At 36.2% G+C, this 22,221-nt stretch overlaps 1 protein-coding gene across 3 annotated transcripts in view; it reads left to right on the top strand.

Moving 5' to 3' along the window:
• Positions 1-22,221, top strand: part of LOC110459378 (carbohydrate sulfotransferase 11-like) — a 65,734-nt gene that overhangs the window by 37,661 nt on the left and 5,852 nt on the right. For 2 of the 3 annotated variants that reach the window (XM_021511601.1, XM_021511602.1), the window contains exons 2-3: positions 6,903-7,069; positions 18,600-18,700. In XM_021511601.1, the coding sequence (XP_021367276.1) occupies positions 6,949-7,069; positions 18,600-18,700 (222 nt within the window). In that variant the 5' untranslated portion in view covers positions 6,903-6,948. Of the gene's footprint in view, positions 1-6,902; positions 7,070-11,801; positions 11,877-18,599; positions 18,701-22,221 lie in introns of those variants that run through there. The other variant, XM_021511603.1, reaches the window with a different exon arrangement.

A 22,221-nucleotide genomic window follows, 5' to 3' on the forward strand; every position in this document is an offset into this window, starting at 1 on the left:
TTGACAAGAGACAACGTTTTCTTGGTGTTTTAAATCAGTAATGGAGAAATCATTTACTGTACAGCCGTACGTTATTGCTAACAAAAAGGTCTTTCCAGCCGAGGGGAGGGTAACCTCCCGCCTTTTTCGCCTACATTATATGCAACTATTTTGAATCAAAATCATCTTCCAACAGCACCTATAACATCGCTATAAATGAGTGATCTATTTTACGTTTAAACCTATTGATATCGTACTTTCTGGGTTTGAAATTCTCCCTGCGGCACCCTTTCATTGCATGCATGTATTCAAATCCAAACGTAAACAGAAATATCTGATTAGAGGCATATATTATGATATCTATACATTCAAGAATGACTGACACTGTGTTGTCGGTCAACAGCGTATACGTAGTGCTGTACACGTTTACCTTTCACTGAAAGGCCCGGATATTGCCACTTTTTCGGTCGTAGCTTTTATCACCGGCTTTCCAAATAAATGAAACTGACCACACTGGACGTTTGCTATAGGTCATGTCATTATCAACTACGTAAACTTTCTTTAGGAGATATATATTTTCAGTATCGACTTGATTTTCAGGTAAAAACTTACTTAACTAAATTGTCCCTTAAAGTTTATTTGAACTGTATTTACTATTTACATCGTAAAGCTACATGTATTGTGAAACTAACTTTTAAGTCAGATATGTGTATCAAGATACATATCGTATCGAATGTATTGTGCTGTAAAAATACAGTTTACGGGGTACAGGGTACAGGGCACGGGGTACGGGGTACAGGGTACGGGGTACAGGGTACCGGGTACGGGGTACAGGGTACGGGGTACGGGGTACGGGGTACAGGGTACGGGGTACAGGGTACTAGAATCAGGTACATCATTTATAATATAATATCTTCCATTAAATATGTGTGCGTACCTGGTGACATGTCCCTAGGTTATACAATTAAGTACTGTAGAAAGATTCAAATTTCAAATGTTTCATATCAATATGGATTAAGTGTCAGTGCTATATATTTACAAAATGACTGTTTAAAACATTCAATTCTCAAACAGAATTTGTTCTGTATCAATAGAAATATATTTGTTACTAATTTGATTGGTTTGGGGTAATACTGAACAGTTGTACATGTCCTTTATCTGTCAACTCACAAAATACATAAGCACAAACTTTAAAGCATGACACAAGATAATCAGCAAAATCAATTAATTGTGCTTACAACAAGCTAGACAAGTGATGTGCATGATACATGATTATTAAACTAATTCAGCTTTCTGACATCTGTACCTGCAAATTGCTATAAAATTATCAACCTGAAACTTGGAATAAATGACAACCTCTACTATCAACAGGTTAGAAAGATGTCACAGTTCTAAACCATGACTTCCTAATTAATAACATGCCATGGCCGACACAAACACCCCTCACAAACCAAACCAAAATATACATTAATTTAACGAGGCTGTGTTCGAACAATAACATAAATCGAAATTAATTTTCAAATCTAACTTTATATTTGAGTATGTGGTGACTGATTCTGCGTTCTTACCGAGTTTGTCATCATTACACAGCTGCACTAGGACCACAGGGTTCGTTACACATGTCTGAAATACGCATATGCTATACTGATATGGGTCACAGGCACAGCACACATAAACAAACACTGTGCTGTGACCCATATCAGTATAGCATATGCGTATTTCAGACATGTGTAACGAACCCTGTGGTCCTAGTGCAGCTGTGTAATGAACGTTTGCCATTTGCCCTTTTTTTTTTTTCAAAATCCTGTTCAAGGTCTTGTGGGTGCATATTCAAGATCATCTTTGCTAATATTTGTTATTGTTACAAATGGAATGGAATATATTGCATATATATATATCACTAAATCTGTTGGTTTTTTTTTATACAGAAGTGTGTAATATATTATTATGTAGATTATATTGATTCCATAATTAAGAAATGGACGTTATCAGATAAATAAATTTTTAAAAAGTATCAATCATTTTAATATCGAGACAGAAAATCAATTATAACCAATAATTTAAAAGAGACTGTAATATACCTACTTGAACTCAACACCCACTGTAACATACTAATTACACCAATTAGGTCACTACATGTATACAAGTATAACCAGACGTCAAATGGCGCCAGATTGACAAATAAGTAAAAACAATTATGCTACAACAATAATCAATGAAATCTGTAATGGGTGCGATAGCAATGAGAACAGAATATCTATAAATCATCTTCCACATATGAACTGTAATTATGATATCGGTACAACATCAGTTTGTTTACAAGTATACCAATCACACATCTCTTATTTACCTATTTGAGTCTGGCAAGACCATGAAGAAAGTCAAAATCAAGCCCATCAGAACGACAAAATCTGCTTAATCCACAAACTCTGAAGAGTTGATCACACGACCCACAGAGTAAACTTTCCGTATCGTGGACCACATCACAATTTGGCCTCCAATGGTTTCTTACCACGGGCCATATTTACCGGTGGTAATATGTGAATCTATCCGATGCGGCTAGTTGTTTGATAGATATATAATTGCTATTTTGCTCAATGATTGAAACATACCTTTCCAAAAAATAGTTTTTAAGTATTCTGAACCACAATTCAATAAAACTTTCTTATTTGCATATTTTGTAAATAACACTTGCCATTTACCCTCTGATGTAAAAAAACCTACGTAACCAAGTAAGTTTTAAGGCTTCAATAAAAGACATGATGTGTATCATTTTAAAATCCTCCTACTAATAGTTTTTAATAATTATATCCCGTTTGATTTTTTTCTACTTTACTTTTCCATAAGAAACTAAAAAGATCTGAATATATATTTTAATAAGATAGTCATCTGGATTAGATAAGGAGATCTAAAGATGAATACCTTGGGATATTAATAACGATATAACTATAGGTATTCTTCCTATTGGTGTTTATATTCTTCTACTCCAATTCTTAATTATTGACTTAAGTGTCACTAACCTTTTATCATAGTTAAATATAGGGATTTGATGTCAATCTACACGAGATTTGATACCTACTAGTACCATACATGTTTGAATACCCCATAGCAGGTTCCATTCTGGATAATAAATCTCATCACTGTACTTTTAATTGCCTACCATATAACTTATGTTTTACTTTTATTTATTCGAAGACCAGAAATGTTTGCAAATAGATTCAGCTCATTTATTGATTCTTTTAATGATTGTTTCGTTCCATCTAAACTAAGAGACTATCGTCTGCACATTGTGAGAGAAGTAGTGGATAGTTGTCTACATTTATTCCCTTAATATCATTATTATTTCTAAGTCTAATTGGAAGTATTTTTGAACACAAAATGAAAATATATGGAGCTATTGGATCACCTTGACGGCAACTCCTCTTAATTAAAAACAAGATATGACAGATTTCCACCTTGATTAATTGCAGACATAGACTTAGTACGTAATATTTTTATCCAACTTCTAATATCCTCACCAAAATTAAAATATCTAAATACATTATCAATCAACAACCAACTTTTAAGAAATTGCATTGGCTTATCACCTTTTGGTATACATGTAATAATTCCTTTTTTTTTTGAGTTATAAAGAAGTTTCCTTTATATATGCGTAATCAATAGATCTAACAACAGATTTACCTTGTTGTTTCCAAACACACTTAAACAAAATTCTACTGTAAATCCCTCCGACGCGGGGTTTTTATTATTTTTCTTATGTTTTAAAGTATGTAACGCTTCAGTAAAAGTTTCTATTTCCTCCTAAAGATAAAGATTCTACATAGTTTAATTTTAGAACATTACAATTAGACGGATATTGATTTTAATCCTCTTCGATATAACTATTACTTGCATACAATTGTTTATAGAATAATTTAACTTCATTTAAACTATCATCTTGTTTTTCTAAATAATATCACCATTTTCTTTTCCTAGCATTGGGATAATTTTGGAGGTAAAATGTCTATTTTTCAAAATTAGAATATAATTTGTTGGCTTCTCTCCCTCTTCCACTCATTTTGCCTTTGACCTAATAATGCTACTCCTCATTTAAGTTTGTCTTATTTTTTTCCAATTCCTTCTGTTGCACCTACTTCATCCAGTTTGACATTATCCATATTTTCTTAATTTTTCATAGATTTTTAAGGTCTCTTTTTCAAAATGAAAAAAACATAAGTTGTGTGGTATACACATGTCAAGATCTATGTCAATAATGATCCTTGTATAAATTATTTGTCGAAAACATAGCTGTTTTTGTAACTTTTGAATGCAGAATTTGAGTGGTGCAAAATTGCATTAAATATTATAATTCAGGAAAAAACGTACCTCTACATGCATTCCTGAAGTATTCGTGTATTCACTATTATAGAGAAAAATGTTAAAAATGCTTCAAATCTCAAAAAAGAGAGTTAAACTTTGGTCAAATTTGCGCCAATTTACGAAAAGACGTCCGAACGATGAGTTTTTTTCTTACCAAAACTCATCGGACCTACCCGGCAGTATCCCGTTAGCGTCCTCTAAGGATTTTATACGATTATCTTAAGGCTCCCGGTGGCATCGTACGGTCATTTTGGGATTTTGTACAAGTTTACATGCTCCCAGGTGTCGTGTGGACCGCCGCCGATGTCCGGAAGGGTGCCGTACGGGAATCGTAAGGTTGCCGCCCGATATCCTCAAACTGTGCGGTGTCCGTGAGATATTCGGCCGGAGGCAGCCCGATAACCGGACTGGTATCTGCCGATGCTTCCGGCGCCCGGACGGCAGGTATACGGGCATCTATATATACACGCAAAATAAAATGCGAAATATTGTACAGGCTACGTACATGTACGTATCCCGTCCGTCACACGGCCGCACGAACATCTTCCGGCTACCGTACGACAGCCCGGCCATCGTCAGATAGCTATATAGCCTTGCAGTATCCTTGCGATATTCTTACGGGCTTCCTACGGTATCCTTCAGATGCCCTTTCGATTTAATCTGGCAAATTGTCTGTGGGGGCCGTGCAGTACCCGTATCTAATATGACCCACTGCAAATCCCAGACATCGGAAAAAAGTCCCTGGCGCCCGGGACGCCGTGAAGCTGGCCGATTCCTACTTCCCGGCCGGCGGCCGGCGGCCGGCGCAAATGTGAATGAAGCATAAGCAGGAAGCAGCTAACGTTTTTTGTTTTTGCCTCACACTCCTACATTCCTATACAGTATATATATATTCTTATATGTTTTATGAACATTATGAATTTAATATGTTCCAATTTATGCACTATACACTTTTTATAGGTAGATTCACCTGCCTACCATACTACTAAATTGCACCAGATATGAACATGTTCACCAATAACTCATTATTATTATTACATTCAGCAAGTCCTATTGATTATTACAATTCTATCAACTCCAATTTTCGTTTTCATTTGAACTTGCCAAAGCTTGTTTTTTGTCATTCATTTGTATTGTAAAAAGAAATTTTGAAAATATAATGTCCCTATACATGTTTGTCGCTTTACACTGACCTGTTTCGGCTCCAACACAAATGCGAATCCTTTACCGAATATTTGAATCATCACACCGGAAACTGTCTTATAGGTTAGTGTCATAGGTTTTTCGTTCTTTCTCTCCATCTTTTAGCTGGGCAAACAGTTTCCCATCTATACTATATTAACGTTTTTACACAGTCAAGATTGAATATCGTTTTCAGTCTCTCTTGGTTTATCCTGGTCAGATCTTCAAACACACAATACCGTTGTCCTTGCAGGATCCTCCTAACTCTAAATACTTCTGTTTTTGACGTCTGTACGTGAACTTACATATAGCTGTTCAAGTCTTTTTCTGTTGATATGTGCCAAGCCTGTGCGCAATGTCAATGTCACTCTTCGTAACATTTAGCTTGGTCCCCAGGAACTACACCACTTTCTTCACGCAATCCTCCACTTCCATTACACATGAAGTACTCCCGCTGGTACTTGATTCCTTTTAAAACATGAAATTTCAGTCCTGATACCTTTTGTGATTATCAAATATGTTTAACACATCCTTATAAACTTAAAATGTAGATTGAAAGTTCACTCTCAAGATTTTCATGCATGGAAACTTGTAGTTGCATCAGAGCGATACACGACACGTCCGGCTCGGTCTCCGTCAGCCTTGACCTTTTCCCATTTTAAAGGTCTTTATAATTTTCGTAAAAGACGGAAAGGCGTGAGAATGAAATTAAAGTTTTAAAATGCTTTCAGATGCGCTTCAAAGGTAGTATGATTGCCCACTGCATGTTATTGTTTCATTGCCTATGACCCGCATCTTAAAAACCCCAGATCAATCGTCAATATACATTGATGTATCCATTTGTGATATTAGTAACCAAACCAAAACCAATTATCAGCATTGTTAAGGTTTTCGTCGCACCTAGCCAACGCATCCATGAAACTTGAACAGGTAAAATCCGCCGGTAAAATCAGGTAAAACAAAAGAATAGCAATACAGCTGTAGATGTTGATCCATTTATTATCTGTTTCATTCTTACTCATACAAACAAATCTCACTGAATTCTCTTTTATAGTATAGGTAAGATATTCCAAACATAGTAGAAGGGAGAAGGATAACGAACATTTTTGGAAAACAATCACACAAGATTTAAGATCCGAGAATTCGGAAACATTAATCAGTAAACACAAACAAATCAATATTCACGTGTTCAAAAACAATTTTCAAAAAGACAAAAAAGAGACGTGACTCTTAGATTACTCGCGTCTATCAGATGTGTGCGGTTTTTATGAACACTTTTAGACCATCGCTTTTCAATTGCGATAGGAATCAATTTCAGCAATGTACACTATGACTATTTAATAAAATTACCATATTTCTTATAATGAAACCATTTGTTTCAGGAACAATACTCGTGGTCAATTTACGAGAGCAGTCAGCAACGTAGACATGAACAGGTTTCCGATGATGTCCAACAACAACATCCTTCTCGTAATTGTTATTGCTGGAGTTGTACTGATCTTCATGAACATCAATTTAATTGAATTTAAACCATCTTATGTTTCGCCAGGTAAGTACTTTATTCCGGTCTTTAATGATAATTAAGTTCTCAAAATGAAGTTAGAAACTACGGGTTTTAAAACTTACACGGTTGATTTGATCGAATTTTGGTATGAGTGTTTGTTGACGCCAGATAGAGTGCAGTGAATCGCTATTATGCTATCAGCATAAACAGCATTACCGTTGTCACCTCATACCCGTTTTTCCGAAACATTCCCAAAATGTTGGCTACATTCCATTGTTTAATATATGTTGTTCTGATGGAGAAATTTAAAGAAAACTCCCTTTATTTTTCATAGTGACGTTTGGGATGATAAAAGGTATTGTCCTTGTAGGAAAACACGATTGTTTGATTCGCCGAGATTCGCCTGAGATCAGGATCGGGCTTCCTCATCACGTGATCAATACTTTATCATTATGCNGGGGGGGGGGTTAATTGTTGTTGCTTCATTAAATTCAAAACTCGTTTATGGTGGCTCTTGCCGATTGTTACGTTAGGCTCCGAATAAGATAAATATGATCGGGAAAAATTCGAACGCGTGATGACGGCATTATGTTTTAATGCCTCGTCATGTGACTTATATCACCCAAGTAACACGCTGTTATAAATATGAGTTATAATAATATGCAATGTATTTAGCGACTAGTCAACCAAGATGGCCGCCACGATCCAAGATCGTCACTACCTGCTTATTGATGGATGTTTATATTTTGTGATGTCGCTATATTTGTTGTTTAATGAGACTGCAAATGAGTGACTGTCATCCGTTTTCTGTTTGGATAAACCTAACGCCATATACTGGCTTCTGATCGGCCAATATTTTGATATCGGCAGAATTCGATCGAATTTGGCACGTAGTTGTTTTATTGTACCACGAACACAACTTCAGACTCTTTTCGTGATTGGACAAAATGACTGCAATACACTGGCTGTGAGTAGTAAGTTTTTTTTTAAATGCTGTCCGGTTTCACTCCAATTTGGTATGTAGGAGCTTAATGGAATTGCAATCTGTTTCTGATGCATCTTTGCGACTGAGGACAGATCGGGGTATTTCTATGATGGTCCCTATCGTAATTAGAACTTGTTAACCAATGTGCTTTAACAGGATTATGACGTACTTGTCCCGGTTTCTGTAATAATATAATATCAAGTTACGAAAACCCGTTCTAAGGATAACCAACCCTTTCAAGCGTAAATGTGCACAAGGAAAAACCAATGACGATAAGTTGATTTTAAAATATCTTTTCCTACATATTTGTAAGGTTCATGATATTCCTCCGCTCAAATCTTCTATTAATTTTTGTTTACTTTGTCGCAATCACGCAGTTAATCACACAGTTACTTCAACGTTTGTCGTTCGAACAATTTTCGTGCAAAGACACGGTAGTCTAATGGTAGGACGCCGGGCTCGTGACCGAAGGGTTGCGGGTTCGAGTCATGGCACGGCACTGTGTTGTATCTGTGAGCAAGATACTTGACTCCGTTTGTTCCAGTTTACTCGGCTGTAAATGAGTACGTGATTGGGCCGAGCTATAATTGTTATATGCTAGCTGTTAGCGCCGAAATGGCAGTTCCGGCTTCATTCTCCCCAGGGAGTTGAGAAAGGTATTGGCTGGTTGCAAAGGCCTTAGAACCACGGATGATAATTTGTGAACCGCTTTGAGACGACCTACGAACTAGGTTGTGATAAAGTGGTATATAAGAACCTCGAATTATTATTATCATTATTATTACAAGCTAACCGGTAATAAGATTTATATATATATTTTAAATCCCGCCGTGACTATTCTTCATAATTATGTTTATTGAAGATTGAAGAAACTGTGGTTAGGTATACATGTAGCAAACACTAGTGAAAGCAAGTGATTTTTTTTTTTATAAAAGCACTGGATAAAGTCTTGAGTGTAATCAGCCCAACAGAAATCAAAATATAAGTAGTGGATTTTATAAACTGATTTTCTATTCATATAGTAACAGTGATAGATATCTAGCCCCCGGGCCTGGAAAGTTATCCCAAGCAGGCACTTTCTTTGAGGAAGCACTTTATAAAGTCAAGAGTGTAATCAGCCCAAGAGAAATCAAGACATTGTGCATTACATATGTAGTACATTAAACAGATTTTCTATTTATAGTGACCCATTGACCTTTGACCACTAGACCTGAAAAGTTATCCCAATCAGGCACTTTCTTCCAGGAATGGACTCGATAAAATCTGAGTGTAATCAGTCCAACAGAATTCGAAATACAGTGCAAAAACTGATGTTCTATTTATAGTAAGTGACCTTGCCTTTGATATCAAAGGCTGAAAAGCTATCCAAAAGCTTAAGCAAACATTTTATTACACTGGATAAAGTCCATAATGTATGCACACACACAAGGTTCTACACTTAAAGTTGATAAGTTGACTTTGATATTCATATGTTTTTTTCTGTATGTTATTACCATCTCCATAACATATTGGATGAAGTTGCTAAGTGTTTAAATTGAATCAGTTGATGATTTTCTATATAAAGCAACAGTGACCTTGGAACCCTGAAACACAACAATGTCCGAAGAATACTCATACTTGACCTTTGCATAAAGTTTGACCAAAATCCATGAAAGAATGAAGTTGCTAAGTGTTTAAAATGAATCAGTTGATGCTTTTCTATATATAGCAACAGTGACCTTGGCCTTGACCTTAGAACCCTGAAACACAAGGATAACAGAGGTATACACATATTTGACCTTTGTATAAAGTTTGACCAAAATCCGTGAAAGAATGAAGTTGCTAAGTGTTTAAATTGAATCAGTTGATGATTTTCTATATTTAGCAACAGTAACCTTGGCCTTGACCTTGGAACCCTGCAACACAACAATGTCTAAAGTATACTCATACTTGACCTTTGCATAAAGTTTGACCAAAATCCATGAAGGAATGAAGTTGCTAAGTGTTTACATTGAATCGGGACGGGACGGACATGGGCAACACTATATGCCCCCTCCCCCCCCAATTTATGGAGGGTTGTACCTTATAAAATTAATAAAGTTTGACTAAAAGCTGTCAAAGAATGAAGGTGCTAAGTGTTTAGATTGAATCGGGATGGGCGGGACGGGAGTTTACATTGAATCGGGATGGGACGGACATGGGCAACACTATATGCCCCCCCCCCTTTTTATGGCGTCGACATAAAAATAACTGAAGCGGTTTCTACGACGGACAAAAGGCATTCACAAGAGGTCAACACCAAGACTTTGAAAACTAAAAAATATCCATTTTCTAGCTTAAGTTCACAAATCATAAATGTAATACTCACTGCCTACCAAGATGTTCGAATGTCCTGTTGTTGTATGCAGTAAAGAACAAATTAACAAGTATATATATATTCATATGAAATGTACCAAGTAATGGGAAATGAGTTGTATATAAATAGTAGTTTATGTTTATATATGTTTGCAGTATTTACATAATTTCAAGTTGTACTATTATTTCCACCAGGATTTGAACCTGGGTCTCCCACCACAGAGTGGCGAGTGTGATGACCACTACACTATAGAAATATATATAACACAACTAACCTTTTCTTTCAAGATTTATTTCCATTTTTAAAATGTTTTAACCTTTGCATTTATATCTACATTCTTCCGCTACTTTTCTCATCACATTGGAAATTAATATACTGGTATTAACCAAGTTTATACCAGGCTCAAAACTACAATTTGCAATGTGTAAAAATTAATTATGTTTTTTTTTTATTCCAAGATATACACCAGTAAAATGAAAAGATCCTTAATTTTCCATTACTATTAATTATGATTCTGCAATATAATTGTTAAAAATAAGATTGCACACATATACTGGTACATTCAGGTTATTCATGACAAGTTATCGCAGTTAATCTCCCCAGATGAATCTCTACATTTACTTGTAGTTGACAGGGGAAACCCCTTAAATTCCCATAATTATAAGAACCTTCATACAATATGTTTCAATTTTAGATATCTCATATACCAGTATTTAGTTATCAAAATGGTAAACCTTATAAAAAATGAGGGTATAGGTTTTAGGATGTGTAAACACCGGATAAAAAGTGTTGTTATTTATTGGTGTGTATAGGTTTATTATTAACCGAAAGTACTAGTATCCTGATACTGAGCCCCTGTGTGTTATCGATATGACTATGATACACCTATGTACCAAACTTCAGCTAGATATTTGAAAATTGACCGAGTTATGATAAATTGAACTTTTGTCGACTGGTGGCGTGGTACACGTGTGTAAAGAAATCTACAGATCGTGAAGCATCTTCAAACTGTTTCTCTAAAATTAATCTAAAATGTAATCGACATCAGAAGATATGTTATTCATATTCATGACTATAACAAACTTTATTGGATGCACAAAACCAATTCATCAAATAGTTAAAAGCTTTTAAGGGTGCGTCAGTTATGAAATTATTTGGATTTGCTCAAAATAATATTAATTATTTTAGCTTCTGAAAACAAATTAACGTGTTCACAGCTGCAAGGCTTTTAAATTACCTCCAATACAATACAGTCAAAACCTGCCATACTACATATTATATAATTTTGTAAATTATACACTTAATTTTCACACCTGTATATATCTCGATACATAAGGCTATGAATGCAAATAACATATTAAAGTTGTGCTCGTCATGAGGTTGTTTACAAACTAACAACTCAATTATGTAAACACCTCACAAACGTGATTTTCCTTTTAAATATTTATCTTGACTGGAATTGATCTCTGAGGAAGTGTTGCATCAATAGTCTTAATGTAGGTGTTTGTGACCAGGTATATCAATGATCTATGGTAAGTGTTTGTAACCAGGTATCTCAGTGGTCTATAGTGAGAGTTTGTAACTAGGGATCTCGATCAGTGGTTTATAGTAATTTTTTGTGTAAAGGTATCTCAGTGAACTATATTTTTTGTGATCAGGTATCTCAGGTGTCCATAGGTAGTGCGTCTGTTACTGTTCGTGACTAGGACGGTACATGTAACTTTCATCTAGTGAACTATTACCAGTGACTGATAGTGACCAGGTATCTAGTATTTATAGTATAGTTAGAGCGTGTGACCATGCAGATATATCAATGATCTGTAAGTAGAGTTTGTGAGTGACCACGTATCTGAATGGATTATACACGTGGTTGAAAATTGACTAAAACGTTACATGTGATCAGTTAATCAATTTTTCATTTTCATATTTCAGAACTGATTATTTCACACGTTTCGAAAAATGAAACATAAAAATTAGTCAAAGTCATGGACCTAGGTCTAGTCTAATTCCTTGGTGAAATGATGAATCATATCTACATGTAGCTTATTTTTCAAGATCTTGTGAGTTACGTCCCCTTAACACCTTCGACTCATAGGTCAGACCACATAATTAGATTGCTATCTAAGTCCATGCTAGAATTGACCATTTTCAGCCAGTAATTTAACTTGCTTAATTATTCTGTTACCTAATGATTTCATCAGAAAGAACAACTAAAAAGACGATTGGCAATTTGACACTCTAAAGCATTTTTTTTTATTTTTTTTAACTAGGGGGCATATACACATCTTTTATAATTATTCATATTTTGTAATATTTTATTTTGAGCACACGGCTTCTCCCCCATAAAAAAATAATCAAAAGGTTGGCAAGTATGCATTTATCATTTATAACCATATATCATTTGTTTACAAAAAAATAAGTGCAATTAACGCCTTTATTAAATACAGATACAATTAAAGGGTAGAACAAATACTAGAAATAATAACGTTAATGGTAAAAGATATTGTCCATGTAAAGGGTACTTATTTAAAGTTAACTATTGGATGAGACAAGAGGCTTAGCCTATATAAGTCTTCTCCTAACCGGTATAGATGGACAGAAAGCACAAATTTAATACATTGCTCAACAAGACACACTCATATACACTTACAAACATATAGGCTAGAACATTCAACCAAGTTATAATTATAAGAAAGAAAAAGAAACATTATTTGATGACATTTGAAAACTTATAAAATACTTTCTTAGAAAATCATATATATATGTTTGTAAATACACACCCACCCTCACATACACACATATATATATATAATATGCATTAAGGAGACTTAATGGAATGCTTGATGTTTGTCATTTTTTTGTAAGTTTCGTTGTTTTTAATTAATAAGAAGAGACAAAACTGATTAAATAACTTGTAAAAAGAAAAAAAAATCAACACGTCTAAACACATTTTGTAAATTTAAAAAGCATGGTAATGAATTGTCCTTAACACATTACAAACTACCAGCTATTGCCGCCTTATTATATATAAATGAATCTCGAATCCCCCTCGACTTCCCATCTTGAACCTCTGAAATACACTATATGCTATGCTGATATGGGTCACAGCATTATGTGTTCTGTGACCCATATCAGTATAGCATGCATGTGTATTTCAGACACTGACTGACTTGAGGCAAACCGGACCAGGGTGGGGAGGGGGACGGGGGAGTCATGTTGTGACACAGACACGAACTGACAAAGTAGGCTACGCATACATGTACTTACCTTTAACCCACACATGCGCGTACATACATGTGGCTAATCAGCATTGTCGTTGATAAACAAAGAATCTCTTCGTCTGACCGGTTCTCCTTTGCACTGAAGTAGCTACTGTAGACTTGCACAGGCCTATCTTTCGTGAAGCCGACGGTTGGTTTATGTTGAAAGAGTGAAAACACATATTTAAATTGGTAGACCTTTGAGTCAAACATGAAACTTTTCTGTGATGAGGTCAAAACTGGTAACATTCACTCCAAACCATTATATTGATCATGCATTCTTCCCGGTGAAGTTTCCTGTTCCGGTCTTTTTCAACCAACCAGAATGTGGCAAATTTTGAAGCCCGCGATTTTCAGACGATGATGCGAGTTGCAGCTAAGTCTTTTAGTCAATGATTTTGTGATGATAACTCTTGCCAAGAATCTCCATCTCCACTGTGAAGTACATATATTAAAAATGGCTGATCAGAATTACCTCTGCTCTATCGCGTTTTTATGGTGAGAAGTGTTATCTTCAGACCATTTGACCTCCCTTCCTGACTGTCCTGTCCTTTCTGAGCAACCTCTTGTTGTGTTGTTTGCTCTCAAACCTTTGGTTGGCCAGTTATATCCTGTCTGATATGTTTGGGTTCCTATGCAGCCTTGCATTAGTTGTATTTGGAAGTCTTCTGCAGTAAATGTCTTTTCCGTGAGTGGCCACTCATGATCAGATTCTGGTTTCCAAAGAAACGTTAGTCCCTTGAACCTGATACAGAATGTACCATCTGGTGAATGTTTCGAAATTGTAATTCCTCTGCAGAATTTTGTTTTGTAGTTATGTATCTCTACTAATCCTCTGTGGAAACTTAATGAACTCAAGGCAGTTTGCGATAAAGATGTGAATTCGCAGGTTCTTGTGCGTGATGAACCGTAAGACTGAAGTACTGCCCGTCCAATAGAATATATAAGATATGGTGGTCTGCGACCTTCGTGCATAACTTTACTATTGTAGCGGCGGTTGTGAGCTCCATTTTTGGTATTGTCGTTGTCTCTAATGGGTCAACTCTACCTTTCCCCAAGACAAAGGAACAACGCATTTGGTCAAATCGGTGAACTTGTCGTAGGCAGAACATCCTTCCAAATCCTATATCACCAGCATCAGCTAAACAATGAAGTTAACATGAGGCAACTTCACCAAAGTGGTTCTTCTTGTGGCATCGCACAGTCGTCACATGCTCAAATCGAGGAAGCTGAGTTAACCAATCTGTCCAGTCCCAGGGGTCCCATTCCTTTCCCTGATTTGTAAGTCTCTGCAGAATTGATTTAGCCTTAAAGACAAATGTTGATGTTATTCCAAGTGGATCATACACTGAACTGATTTGTAAGTCTCTGCAGAATTGATTTAGCCTTAAAGACAAATGTTGATGTTATTCCAAGTGGATCATACACTGAACTGAAATAATACACCTTCTATTGACAGGTTTGTATTTCATCTGACTTTGGAACCCAAGTGAATCGTTCTCTACAAAACTGTACACTTCAATTGCTCTCTCGATAGGTGCTTTACTGTCTAGACTCCACAATTTAACATCCTTAGAACGATCTTCTTCTGGTATTGATTCGATCACATCAATGCTATTGTTCACCCACTTAGTAATCTGGAACCTTCCAATCCTGCACATTTGTGTCACATTACGTACTAGGCGTATAGCCTCTTTTCTGTAAAAAAAACCCCTTAAGTCATGCAATCATCAACATACACCTTCTTTCTTAAAGTGTCTTAGACCTTTGTTTGTGCAAAGTAACAAACGTTAAGATATGATGTAGCTCCAAACAATGAATAAAAAAATGGATGTGAAATATTTTCTTACAACGCATTGTCATTGATTCAAAATCATTTCGTTTATATTCATGTATACTCTCTTTCTCACCTTCATGCGCTTTAACACTTAGTAAGACATGTAAGTCATCACACACAATAAACATTTCTGACAAAGCCACTACATTTACATGTAGAATATGTGTCAGACATGGGACGTTTTAGATACTTGATCGGCATCATTTGTTTTCAACAATTTACACAGATATGTGAGCATACTTGTAAATAAGCCCTCCTTTATGATGAGAAGACTTGCAATTATGTATTCTCTTGTAATGGGACATTGACATTAACACAATTGCATGCATGGGAAAGATATTTTTTTTATCTTATCAATGCCAAAGGACATTCATCTTTTTGTTTTAGTGACAGATTCAGTACCGGTTTTATCCCGGTAATAAATATTGTCTCGTCCCACATTTTTGGAATTAGTATAAATAGAGGTATTTCCCTGGTATATACTTACATTTAGCCATAATCCGCGGCCGCACGTGCCATTTTGACAACGTAAACAAGTTTCCTTTTCCCCGTTTTCAATATATATTGTCATGTTATTTGAAGTCGTTAATCCAAAAAGGATTTTTGCTTTTATCATGCATTCTGAGACAACATCATGATAAACTATTTAAAAGCGTTTTGTTTTGTGATTCGATTTGGGTTCTCCCTCCTCAGTTATTATCACCCTGGTCCTTCATATTCTTACATCTTGCATGTGAATACATTTTTCTTTTACTACAGCTATGTGATAAAATCATACCATTTTAACTGGACTGATTGTTCGGGCAGTTATTTTCTCCATTGAATACTTCCCATCTGCAATTATGCTTCGATAACGTTATCCTTCCAATGTCCTTTGACCACTTGGCAACTTTTTGCTTTGTAGCTGATACTGTAACGGTTATCACTCGCTGACACTTTCCACGATAATTTGTTGGCAATTAAATGGCGTGTTATGCGCATACATTATAAGATGTGAAGCGCAAAATATCTACCTTATAAAATGATGGTTAGACGTCTGAATTATGATATTGATTATACATATTTTATGCATATATTTCAGCGAAATCAGACCGTCATTCTCCATTGGGAGACGCACTTGATACATCTCTGCCTTATTGGAAAAACAAGACACTAAAACATTACTTTCCCGTGATATCCCTTTCAGCAGCCAAAACATATCTCTATTGTTTGTCTTAACTCACAATTTTTCTGCATGTGTCGAGTGAATGCGAATTCAAATCACTGTATGGGCATTCAGAGTCTATATCCGACCTAGACGCTTCAACTTCACTCAACGTTATTGACACACTTCCTGTCCTGTTCCCATGGCGACATTACCATAAGTAGGATCGTAGCCTTTAGTTGCTTCTATCTTAAGAAAGTTCACAAATCAGTGAACTCAACACGTTTCTTGGCCTCCTTAAGATACCATTCTCCATTTGTCGTGGAAATGAAAAGGGAGTTTAAGCGAGTACTCAGAGTACTCAAGGACCCCATTTGACTCAATAGTCACATCTTCTCACATTCCACGAAAAAAAATGTAAATCCACCGAGAGCCTTGGCATCTCCGGCAAGCACCGAGGGCCAACCTAATGCCGTCTTAATAATGGCAGTTGCTATAACTTCATCATCACAAGTTGTTTCATATCAGCAACACGTGTCCTCTCTCCTTTCAGATGGCTGAGTTGCTCTTAATAGTTCATCCTCTCACCATCATCATCTGTATCGGTTACTAACTTAGTCTCAAACTGGCGAATGCATCTTCTGTAATCTAGGGGTCGCTACTGAACTTCTTTATTTCTGGTACAAATTTTCGAAAGTGCTGCACGAATTACTGAAATGTTACCTCTGTGAAATCAACAAGGTTGCTTATGGGTTGTGTTGCTGCAGGCTGCACGAGGAGTTGATGCTTTACGTCAGAAAACCTTGCCGGATATAGAGAAGTCACTAGCGTAGGGGAGGTATCCCTAAGTTCTTCTCACCAAGGTGTCCTTCCTTCTTAATTGTCTGGTCACCATGCTTGCTGGCAATTACTAACTCGTAATGTTGTCACGTCACATGGTGTCCGTTGTTTCCTTGTCTCATAGTCTGTTTATATCTTTTTGTAGTACAACTATTAATCGATGACTATAATTGAAGAAGCCTATGGTTACTTTCCCCAAACCAGCTATTAAACTCTTCTTGTTTATTGGTTTTGACTTGAGGGGAAAGTTTCCCATACAGTTAATAACACTTTACATATTCCTTCATCCATAAAACAGTATGTCAACTATTCAGTGCCTTGTATTTCCTGTGTATCTGATCTATTTGGTATGGAACTGTTATCAACCCAAACTTGTTCCAGCTGTTACTGGGTCTGTTCTTTGTTGACCAAGTTATTCATCTGTCATCACTGCGTGGATGATACGTCAATGTGAACGTAGACCCCAATCTTCTATACAACCTCTAAGTGATGACAAAGCGACGCCAATTCATTTTCGGAGGAAAGGTTGACGTATAGGTTTCTCACTATAAAGTTATGTTAAAGGAACCTAAACTGGAACATGGGCCGACATGTTTTTATCGTTTAACCATCCCATAATAGCCAAAATAATCAGCAAAATAAAGAGACTTCCGGAATAACAAAAAATGGCAATAACAACGAATAAGGCGGTAAGTAGGGGATGCGAGTGGATTGTACATGTGTTTGAAACTTTAACGAAAAGAGAAACACACCAGTTCTTTCCAACCTCTTGGCATTTTTCGGATGGCTGAACGCCACCAAATAATACAAATGTTTAATGCCAATGTTTATCTTAGGATGAACAAGTTTGGTGATCCATACCACGTCCTGTATTACAACATATTTGCACATTTTGAAAATTAATATTGCCATACAAGTTTATCCGTTTTCTATTGATTTCATTGCGATTTATTAGATTTTGCCCATGCCATGTCAATGATAAAAAAAACTGTTGTTCCTTTAAACAATAAACCCCCCATAAAATGCACCTAAAATTAGCAAGAGTATTGTACTTCATATGGCACAGATTGACAGTACTCATATATACGTTGTAGGTAAGCTAAGCTGTGCAGATTTGTTTTATTTTATTTGTTGATAGGGTGATGATAACAACTTAATTAGGGTTTTTTTCCAGAGGGAAACCAGGAGGCAATTACCGCAGTAATACGTGATCAAGCTACATTTAACTGCAGCTGTAGCAGACCCAGCCCTAGTACTCTCAACAAGTTAGAATCGGTGAGTTATTATTTTATTATCACGTACATCTACTTGTGTACCAACCCCGGGTCTAACTACTAGAAACAGAACCAAACCGACTGTATCTTTCCTTTACACCTCAGTCGTATTGATGTATGCTAATAATATACATACCACTTTGCCTTAGGTTACTACCTGAACATATTCAACTATTATTAATGTTCGTTGCATTGAGCTGTTAAGTGTTAAAGGGAGCTTTGCAAATAGTTCATTTTATTAGGTACACTTGCTACCAGCTACTAAGATGTTAGGAAGAATTTGACGATGACAACAACAGTGTGATGGTGATGATTTTATTGTGAGAATGATGTTGATTTCAGTCATGATGATGATGATGATAATAATAATAATAATGAAAATGATGATGACAATGGGATGATGATTTTGTGTTACGATGGATATATCAGTGTGATTATTGTGATGATGATGATGAATATGATGATGATGATGATGATGATGATGATGATGACATTAAAAGACATGCAGTGGTTTTATATAAATCTTCTTATTGTGTATAAAGTCATCAAACAAGTGTCAGAGTGGCCAATGTCATATAACATTACAGGGCAGTAAGACATTCTGTTATAGCGGATAACTCAAAACATCAAAAGCCCATTACAATAACAATATTGATAATAGAAGAAAATTATCTGTATATATTTGGTAACATGTGGTTTGCCTAGAGATACACTTAAGCATTGCACTGTTATGTATGGTATTTATGATCTATTTGAATGACTCAGCTTTGCACGCAAACAACATAATGCGCGCTATATTTACGTTTTCCCTGCCTCTAATGTTCTTTTTTTAACTTACAATATATATTTAAAATTTGAAATTCCCGTCTTATCGACAGTCCATACAAATTCATTCAATAGTTGGAACAGCGTGTTGTCGCGTGCTGATTGGCTAACAAAGTAGTACTTTGACATTTTAACAAACACTTCAATTCAGTATCAATACAATTGCGTATGATATGTCTATAGGGTGATTTAAGTTTATCAATAGAACTCTGAGCTGAAAGGTAGATTGGAAATTGTTTCGATTTTTCCCCGGAACAAATTTCGCGCCAGGACAAATACAGTGAACACCGTAAATCCGACTTTGCCCTCAACGAGGGAGTTATTTTTTGAAGTTAATTCGAACTTTTCTCTTTGATTATTTTGTGAAGAGTCCAGACGTGAATTTATTTGTTGATTGTATGGGAATCTGACTACAGTCAGTAGATTTTTAACGGCCTCGTTATTTGACATGTCGTCAGAAATTGAGGAAACCGTGGCTGCGAGACGCGTGAAACTGATATCGTTTGAAGTGAGTGATCTTGCGACGGAGCACAGGGGTTGGTTACAAATGTTTGAAATGTTTATGTGTGTAAGTGTGGTTACGTGTACAACACCAGTGTAGTTATGTGTACAGCACCAGTGTAGTTATGTGTACAGCACCAGTGTAGTTACGTGTACAACATCAGTGTAGTTACGTGTACAACACTAGTGAAGTTACGTGTACAAATAATGAAGTAACGTGTACAAAACTAGTGTAGTTATGTTTACAGCACCAGTGTAGTTATGTGAACAACATCAGTGTTGTTACGTGTACAACATCAGTGTAGTTACGTGTACAACATCAGTGTAGTTATGTGAACAGCACCAGTATAGTTACGTGTACAACATCAGTGTAGTTACGTGTACAACACCAGTGAAGTTATGTGAACAGCACCAGTATAGTTACGTGTACAAAACCAATATAGTTACGTGCATTACACCAGTGTAGTTACGTGTACAACATCAGTGTGGTTACGTGTACAACACCAGTGTAGTTACGTGTACAACATCAGTGTAGTTACGTGTACAACACCAGTGTAATTACGTGTACAACATCAGTGTTGTTACGTGTTCAACATCAGTGTTGTTACGTGTACAACACCAGTGTAGTAACGTGTACAACACCAGTGAAGTTACGTGTAGTACACCAGTGTAGTTACGTGTACAACACCAGTGTAGTTACATTTGTACGTGTACAACACCATTGAAGTTACGTGTATTTCACCAGTGTAGCTCCGTGTACAACATCAGAGCAGTTACGTGTACAACACCAGTATAGTAACGTGTACAAAACCAATATAGTTACGTATACAACACCAGTGTAGCTATGTGAACATCACCAGTGTTTTGTTGCGTGTAGAACATCAGTGTAGTTACGTGTACAACATCAGAGCAGTTACGTATACAACACAACTGTAGCTATGTGAACACCACCAGTGTTTTGTTACATGTACAACACCAGTGAAGTAACGTGTACATCACCAGTGTAGTTACGTGTACAACATCAGTGAAGTTACGTGTACAACATCAGTGTTGTTACGTGTACAACATCAGTGTAGTTACGTGTACAACATCAGTGTGGTTACGTGTACAACATCAGTGTGGTTACGTGTACAACACAAGTATAGTTATGTATACAACACCAGTGAAGTTACGTGTACAACAACAGTGAAGTTACGTGTTCAAAACCAGTGTAGTTACGTGTACAAAACCAGTGTAGTTACGTGTACAACATCAGTGTGGTTACGTGTACAACATCAGTGTAGTTACGTGTACAACATCAGTGTAGTTATGTGAACAGCACCAGTATAGTTACGTGTACAACATCAGTGTAGTTACGTGTACAACACCAGTGAAGTTATGTGAACAGCACCAGTATAGTTACGTGTACAAAACCAATATAGTTACGTGCATTACACCAGTGTAGTTACGTGTACAACATCAGTGTGGTTACGTGTACAACACCAGTGTAGTTACGTGTACAACACAAGTATAGTTATGTGTACAACACCAGTGAAGTTACGTGTACAACAACAGTGAAGTTACGTGTACAAAACCAGTGTAGTTACGTGTACAAAACCTGTGTAGTTTACAACAAGGGCGTATAATACGTTCAATAAAGTTTTAGTGAATGTACATTGTCATGAATTTTATTCATGTGAAATATTCTAGTTCATACAACTTGTGTTTTTCTGATACCTGTTAAGTTTGAATAATTGCTTGCTGAATAAATCCAGTGCAATGTAAGCTGCAGTCTCATTTCATTTGAGATTTCTCGTAACTTCATCTGGTCAAAACTATATTCACTAGCGTGGTTATTGCATCTGTCGTCTGGTGGTCAAGAAGTGTTGTAAACGCTTTGATCCCCAAACAACTTGGGGAATTCCACTAGCTTAAACTTGGGGTATGTCCTTATAGGATTAAGTACATATTTGTACGATATTTAGCTTTACAATAGTTTGAGGGGGTAATGATCAACCGTAATTGGCTTTCAGTATTTATGAACATATTCTTTTCTATAGTCTTGAGAAAATCTAGTACATTTAACTATTTGTTGATTAATAAAAGAGAATCGTCCTCTCAATTGAGGAAGAGAATGAATGAATCTTCAATCCAAAAGGTGCAGACAAATTCAAATCTAGGAATGATTGGACCAAGACTATTTAAACAGTTTTTGCC

The sequence above is a fragment of the Mizuhopecten yessoensis genome, unplaced genomic scaffold, assembly GCF_002113885.1.
Source record: "Mizuhopecten yessoensis strain PY_sf001 unplaced genomic scaffold, ASM211388v2 scaffold10053, whole genome shotgun sequence".
Taxonomy (NCBI): domain Eukaryota; kingdom Metazoa; phylum Mollusca; class Bivalvia; order Pectinida; family Pectinidae; genus Mizuhopecten; species Mizuhopecten yessoensis.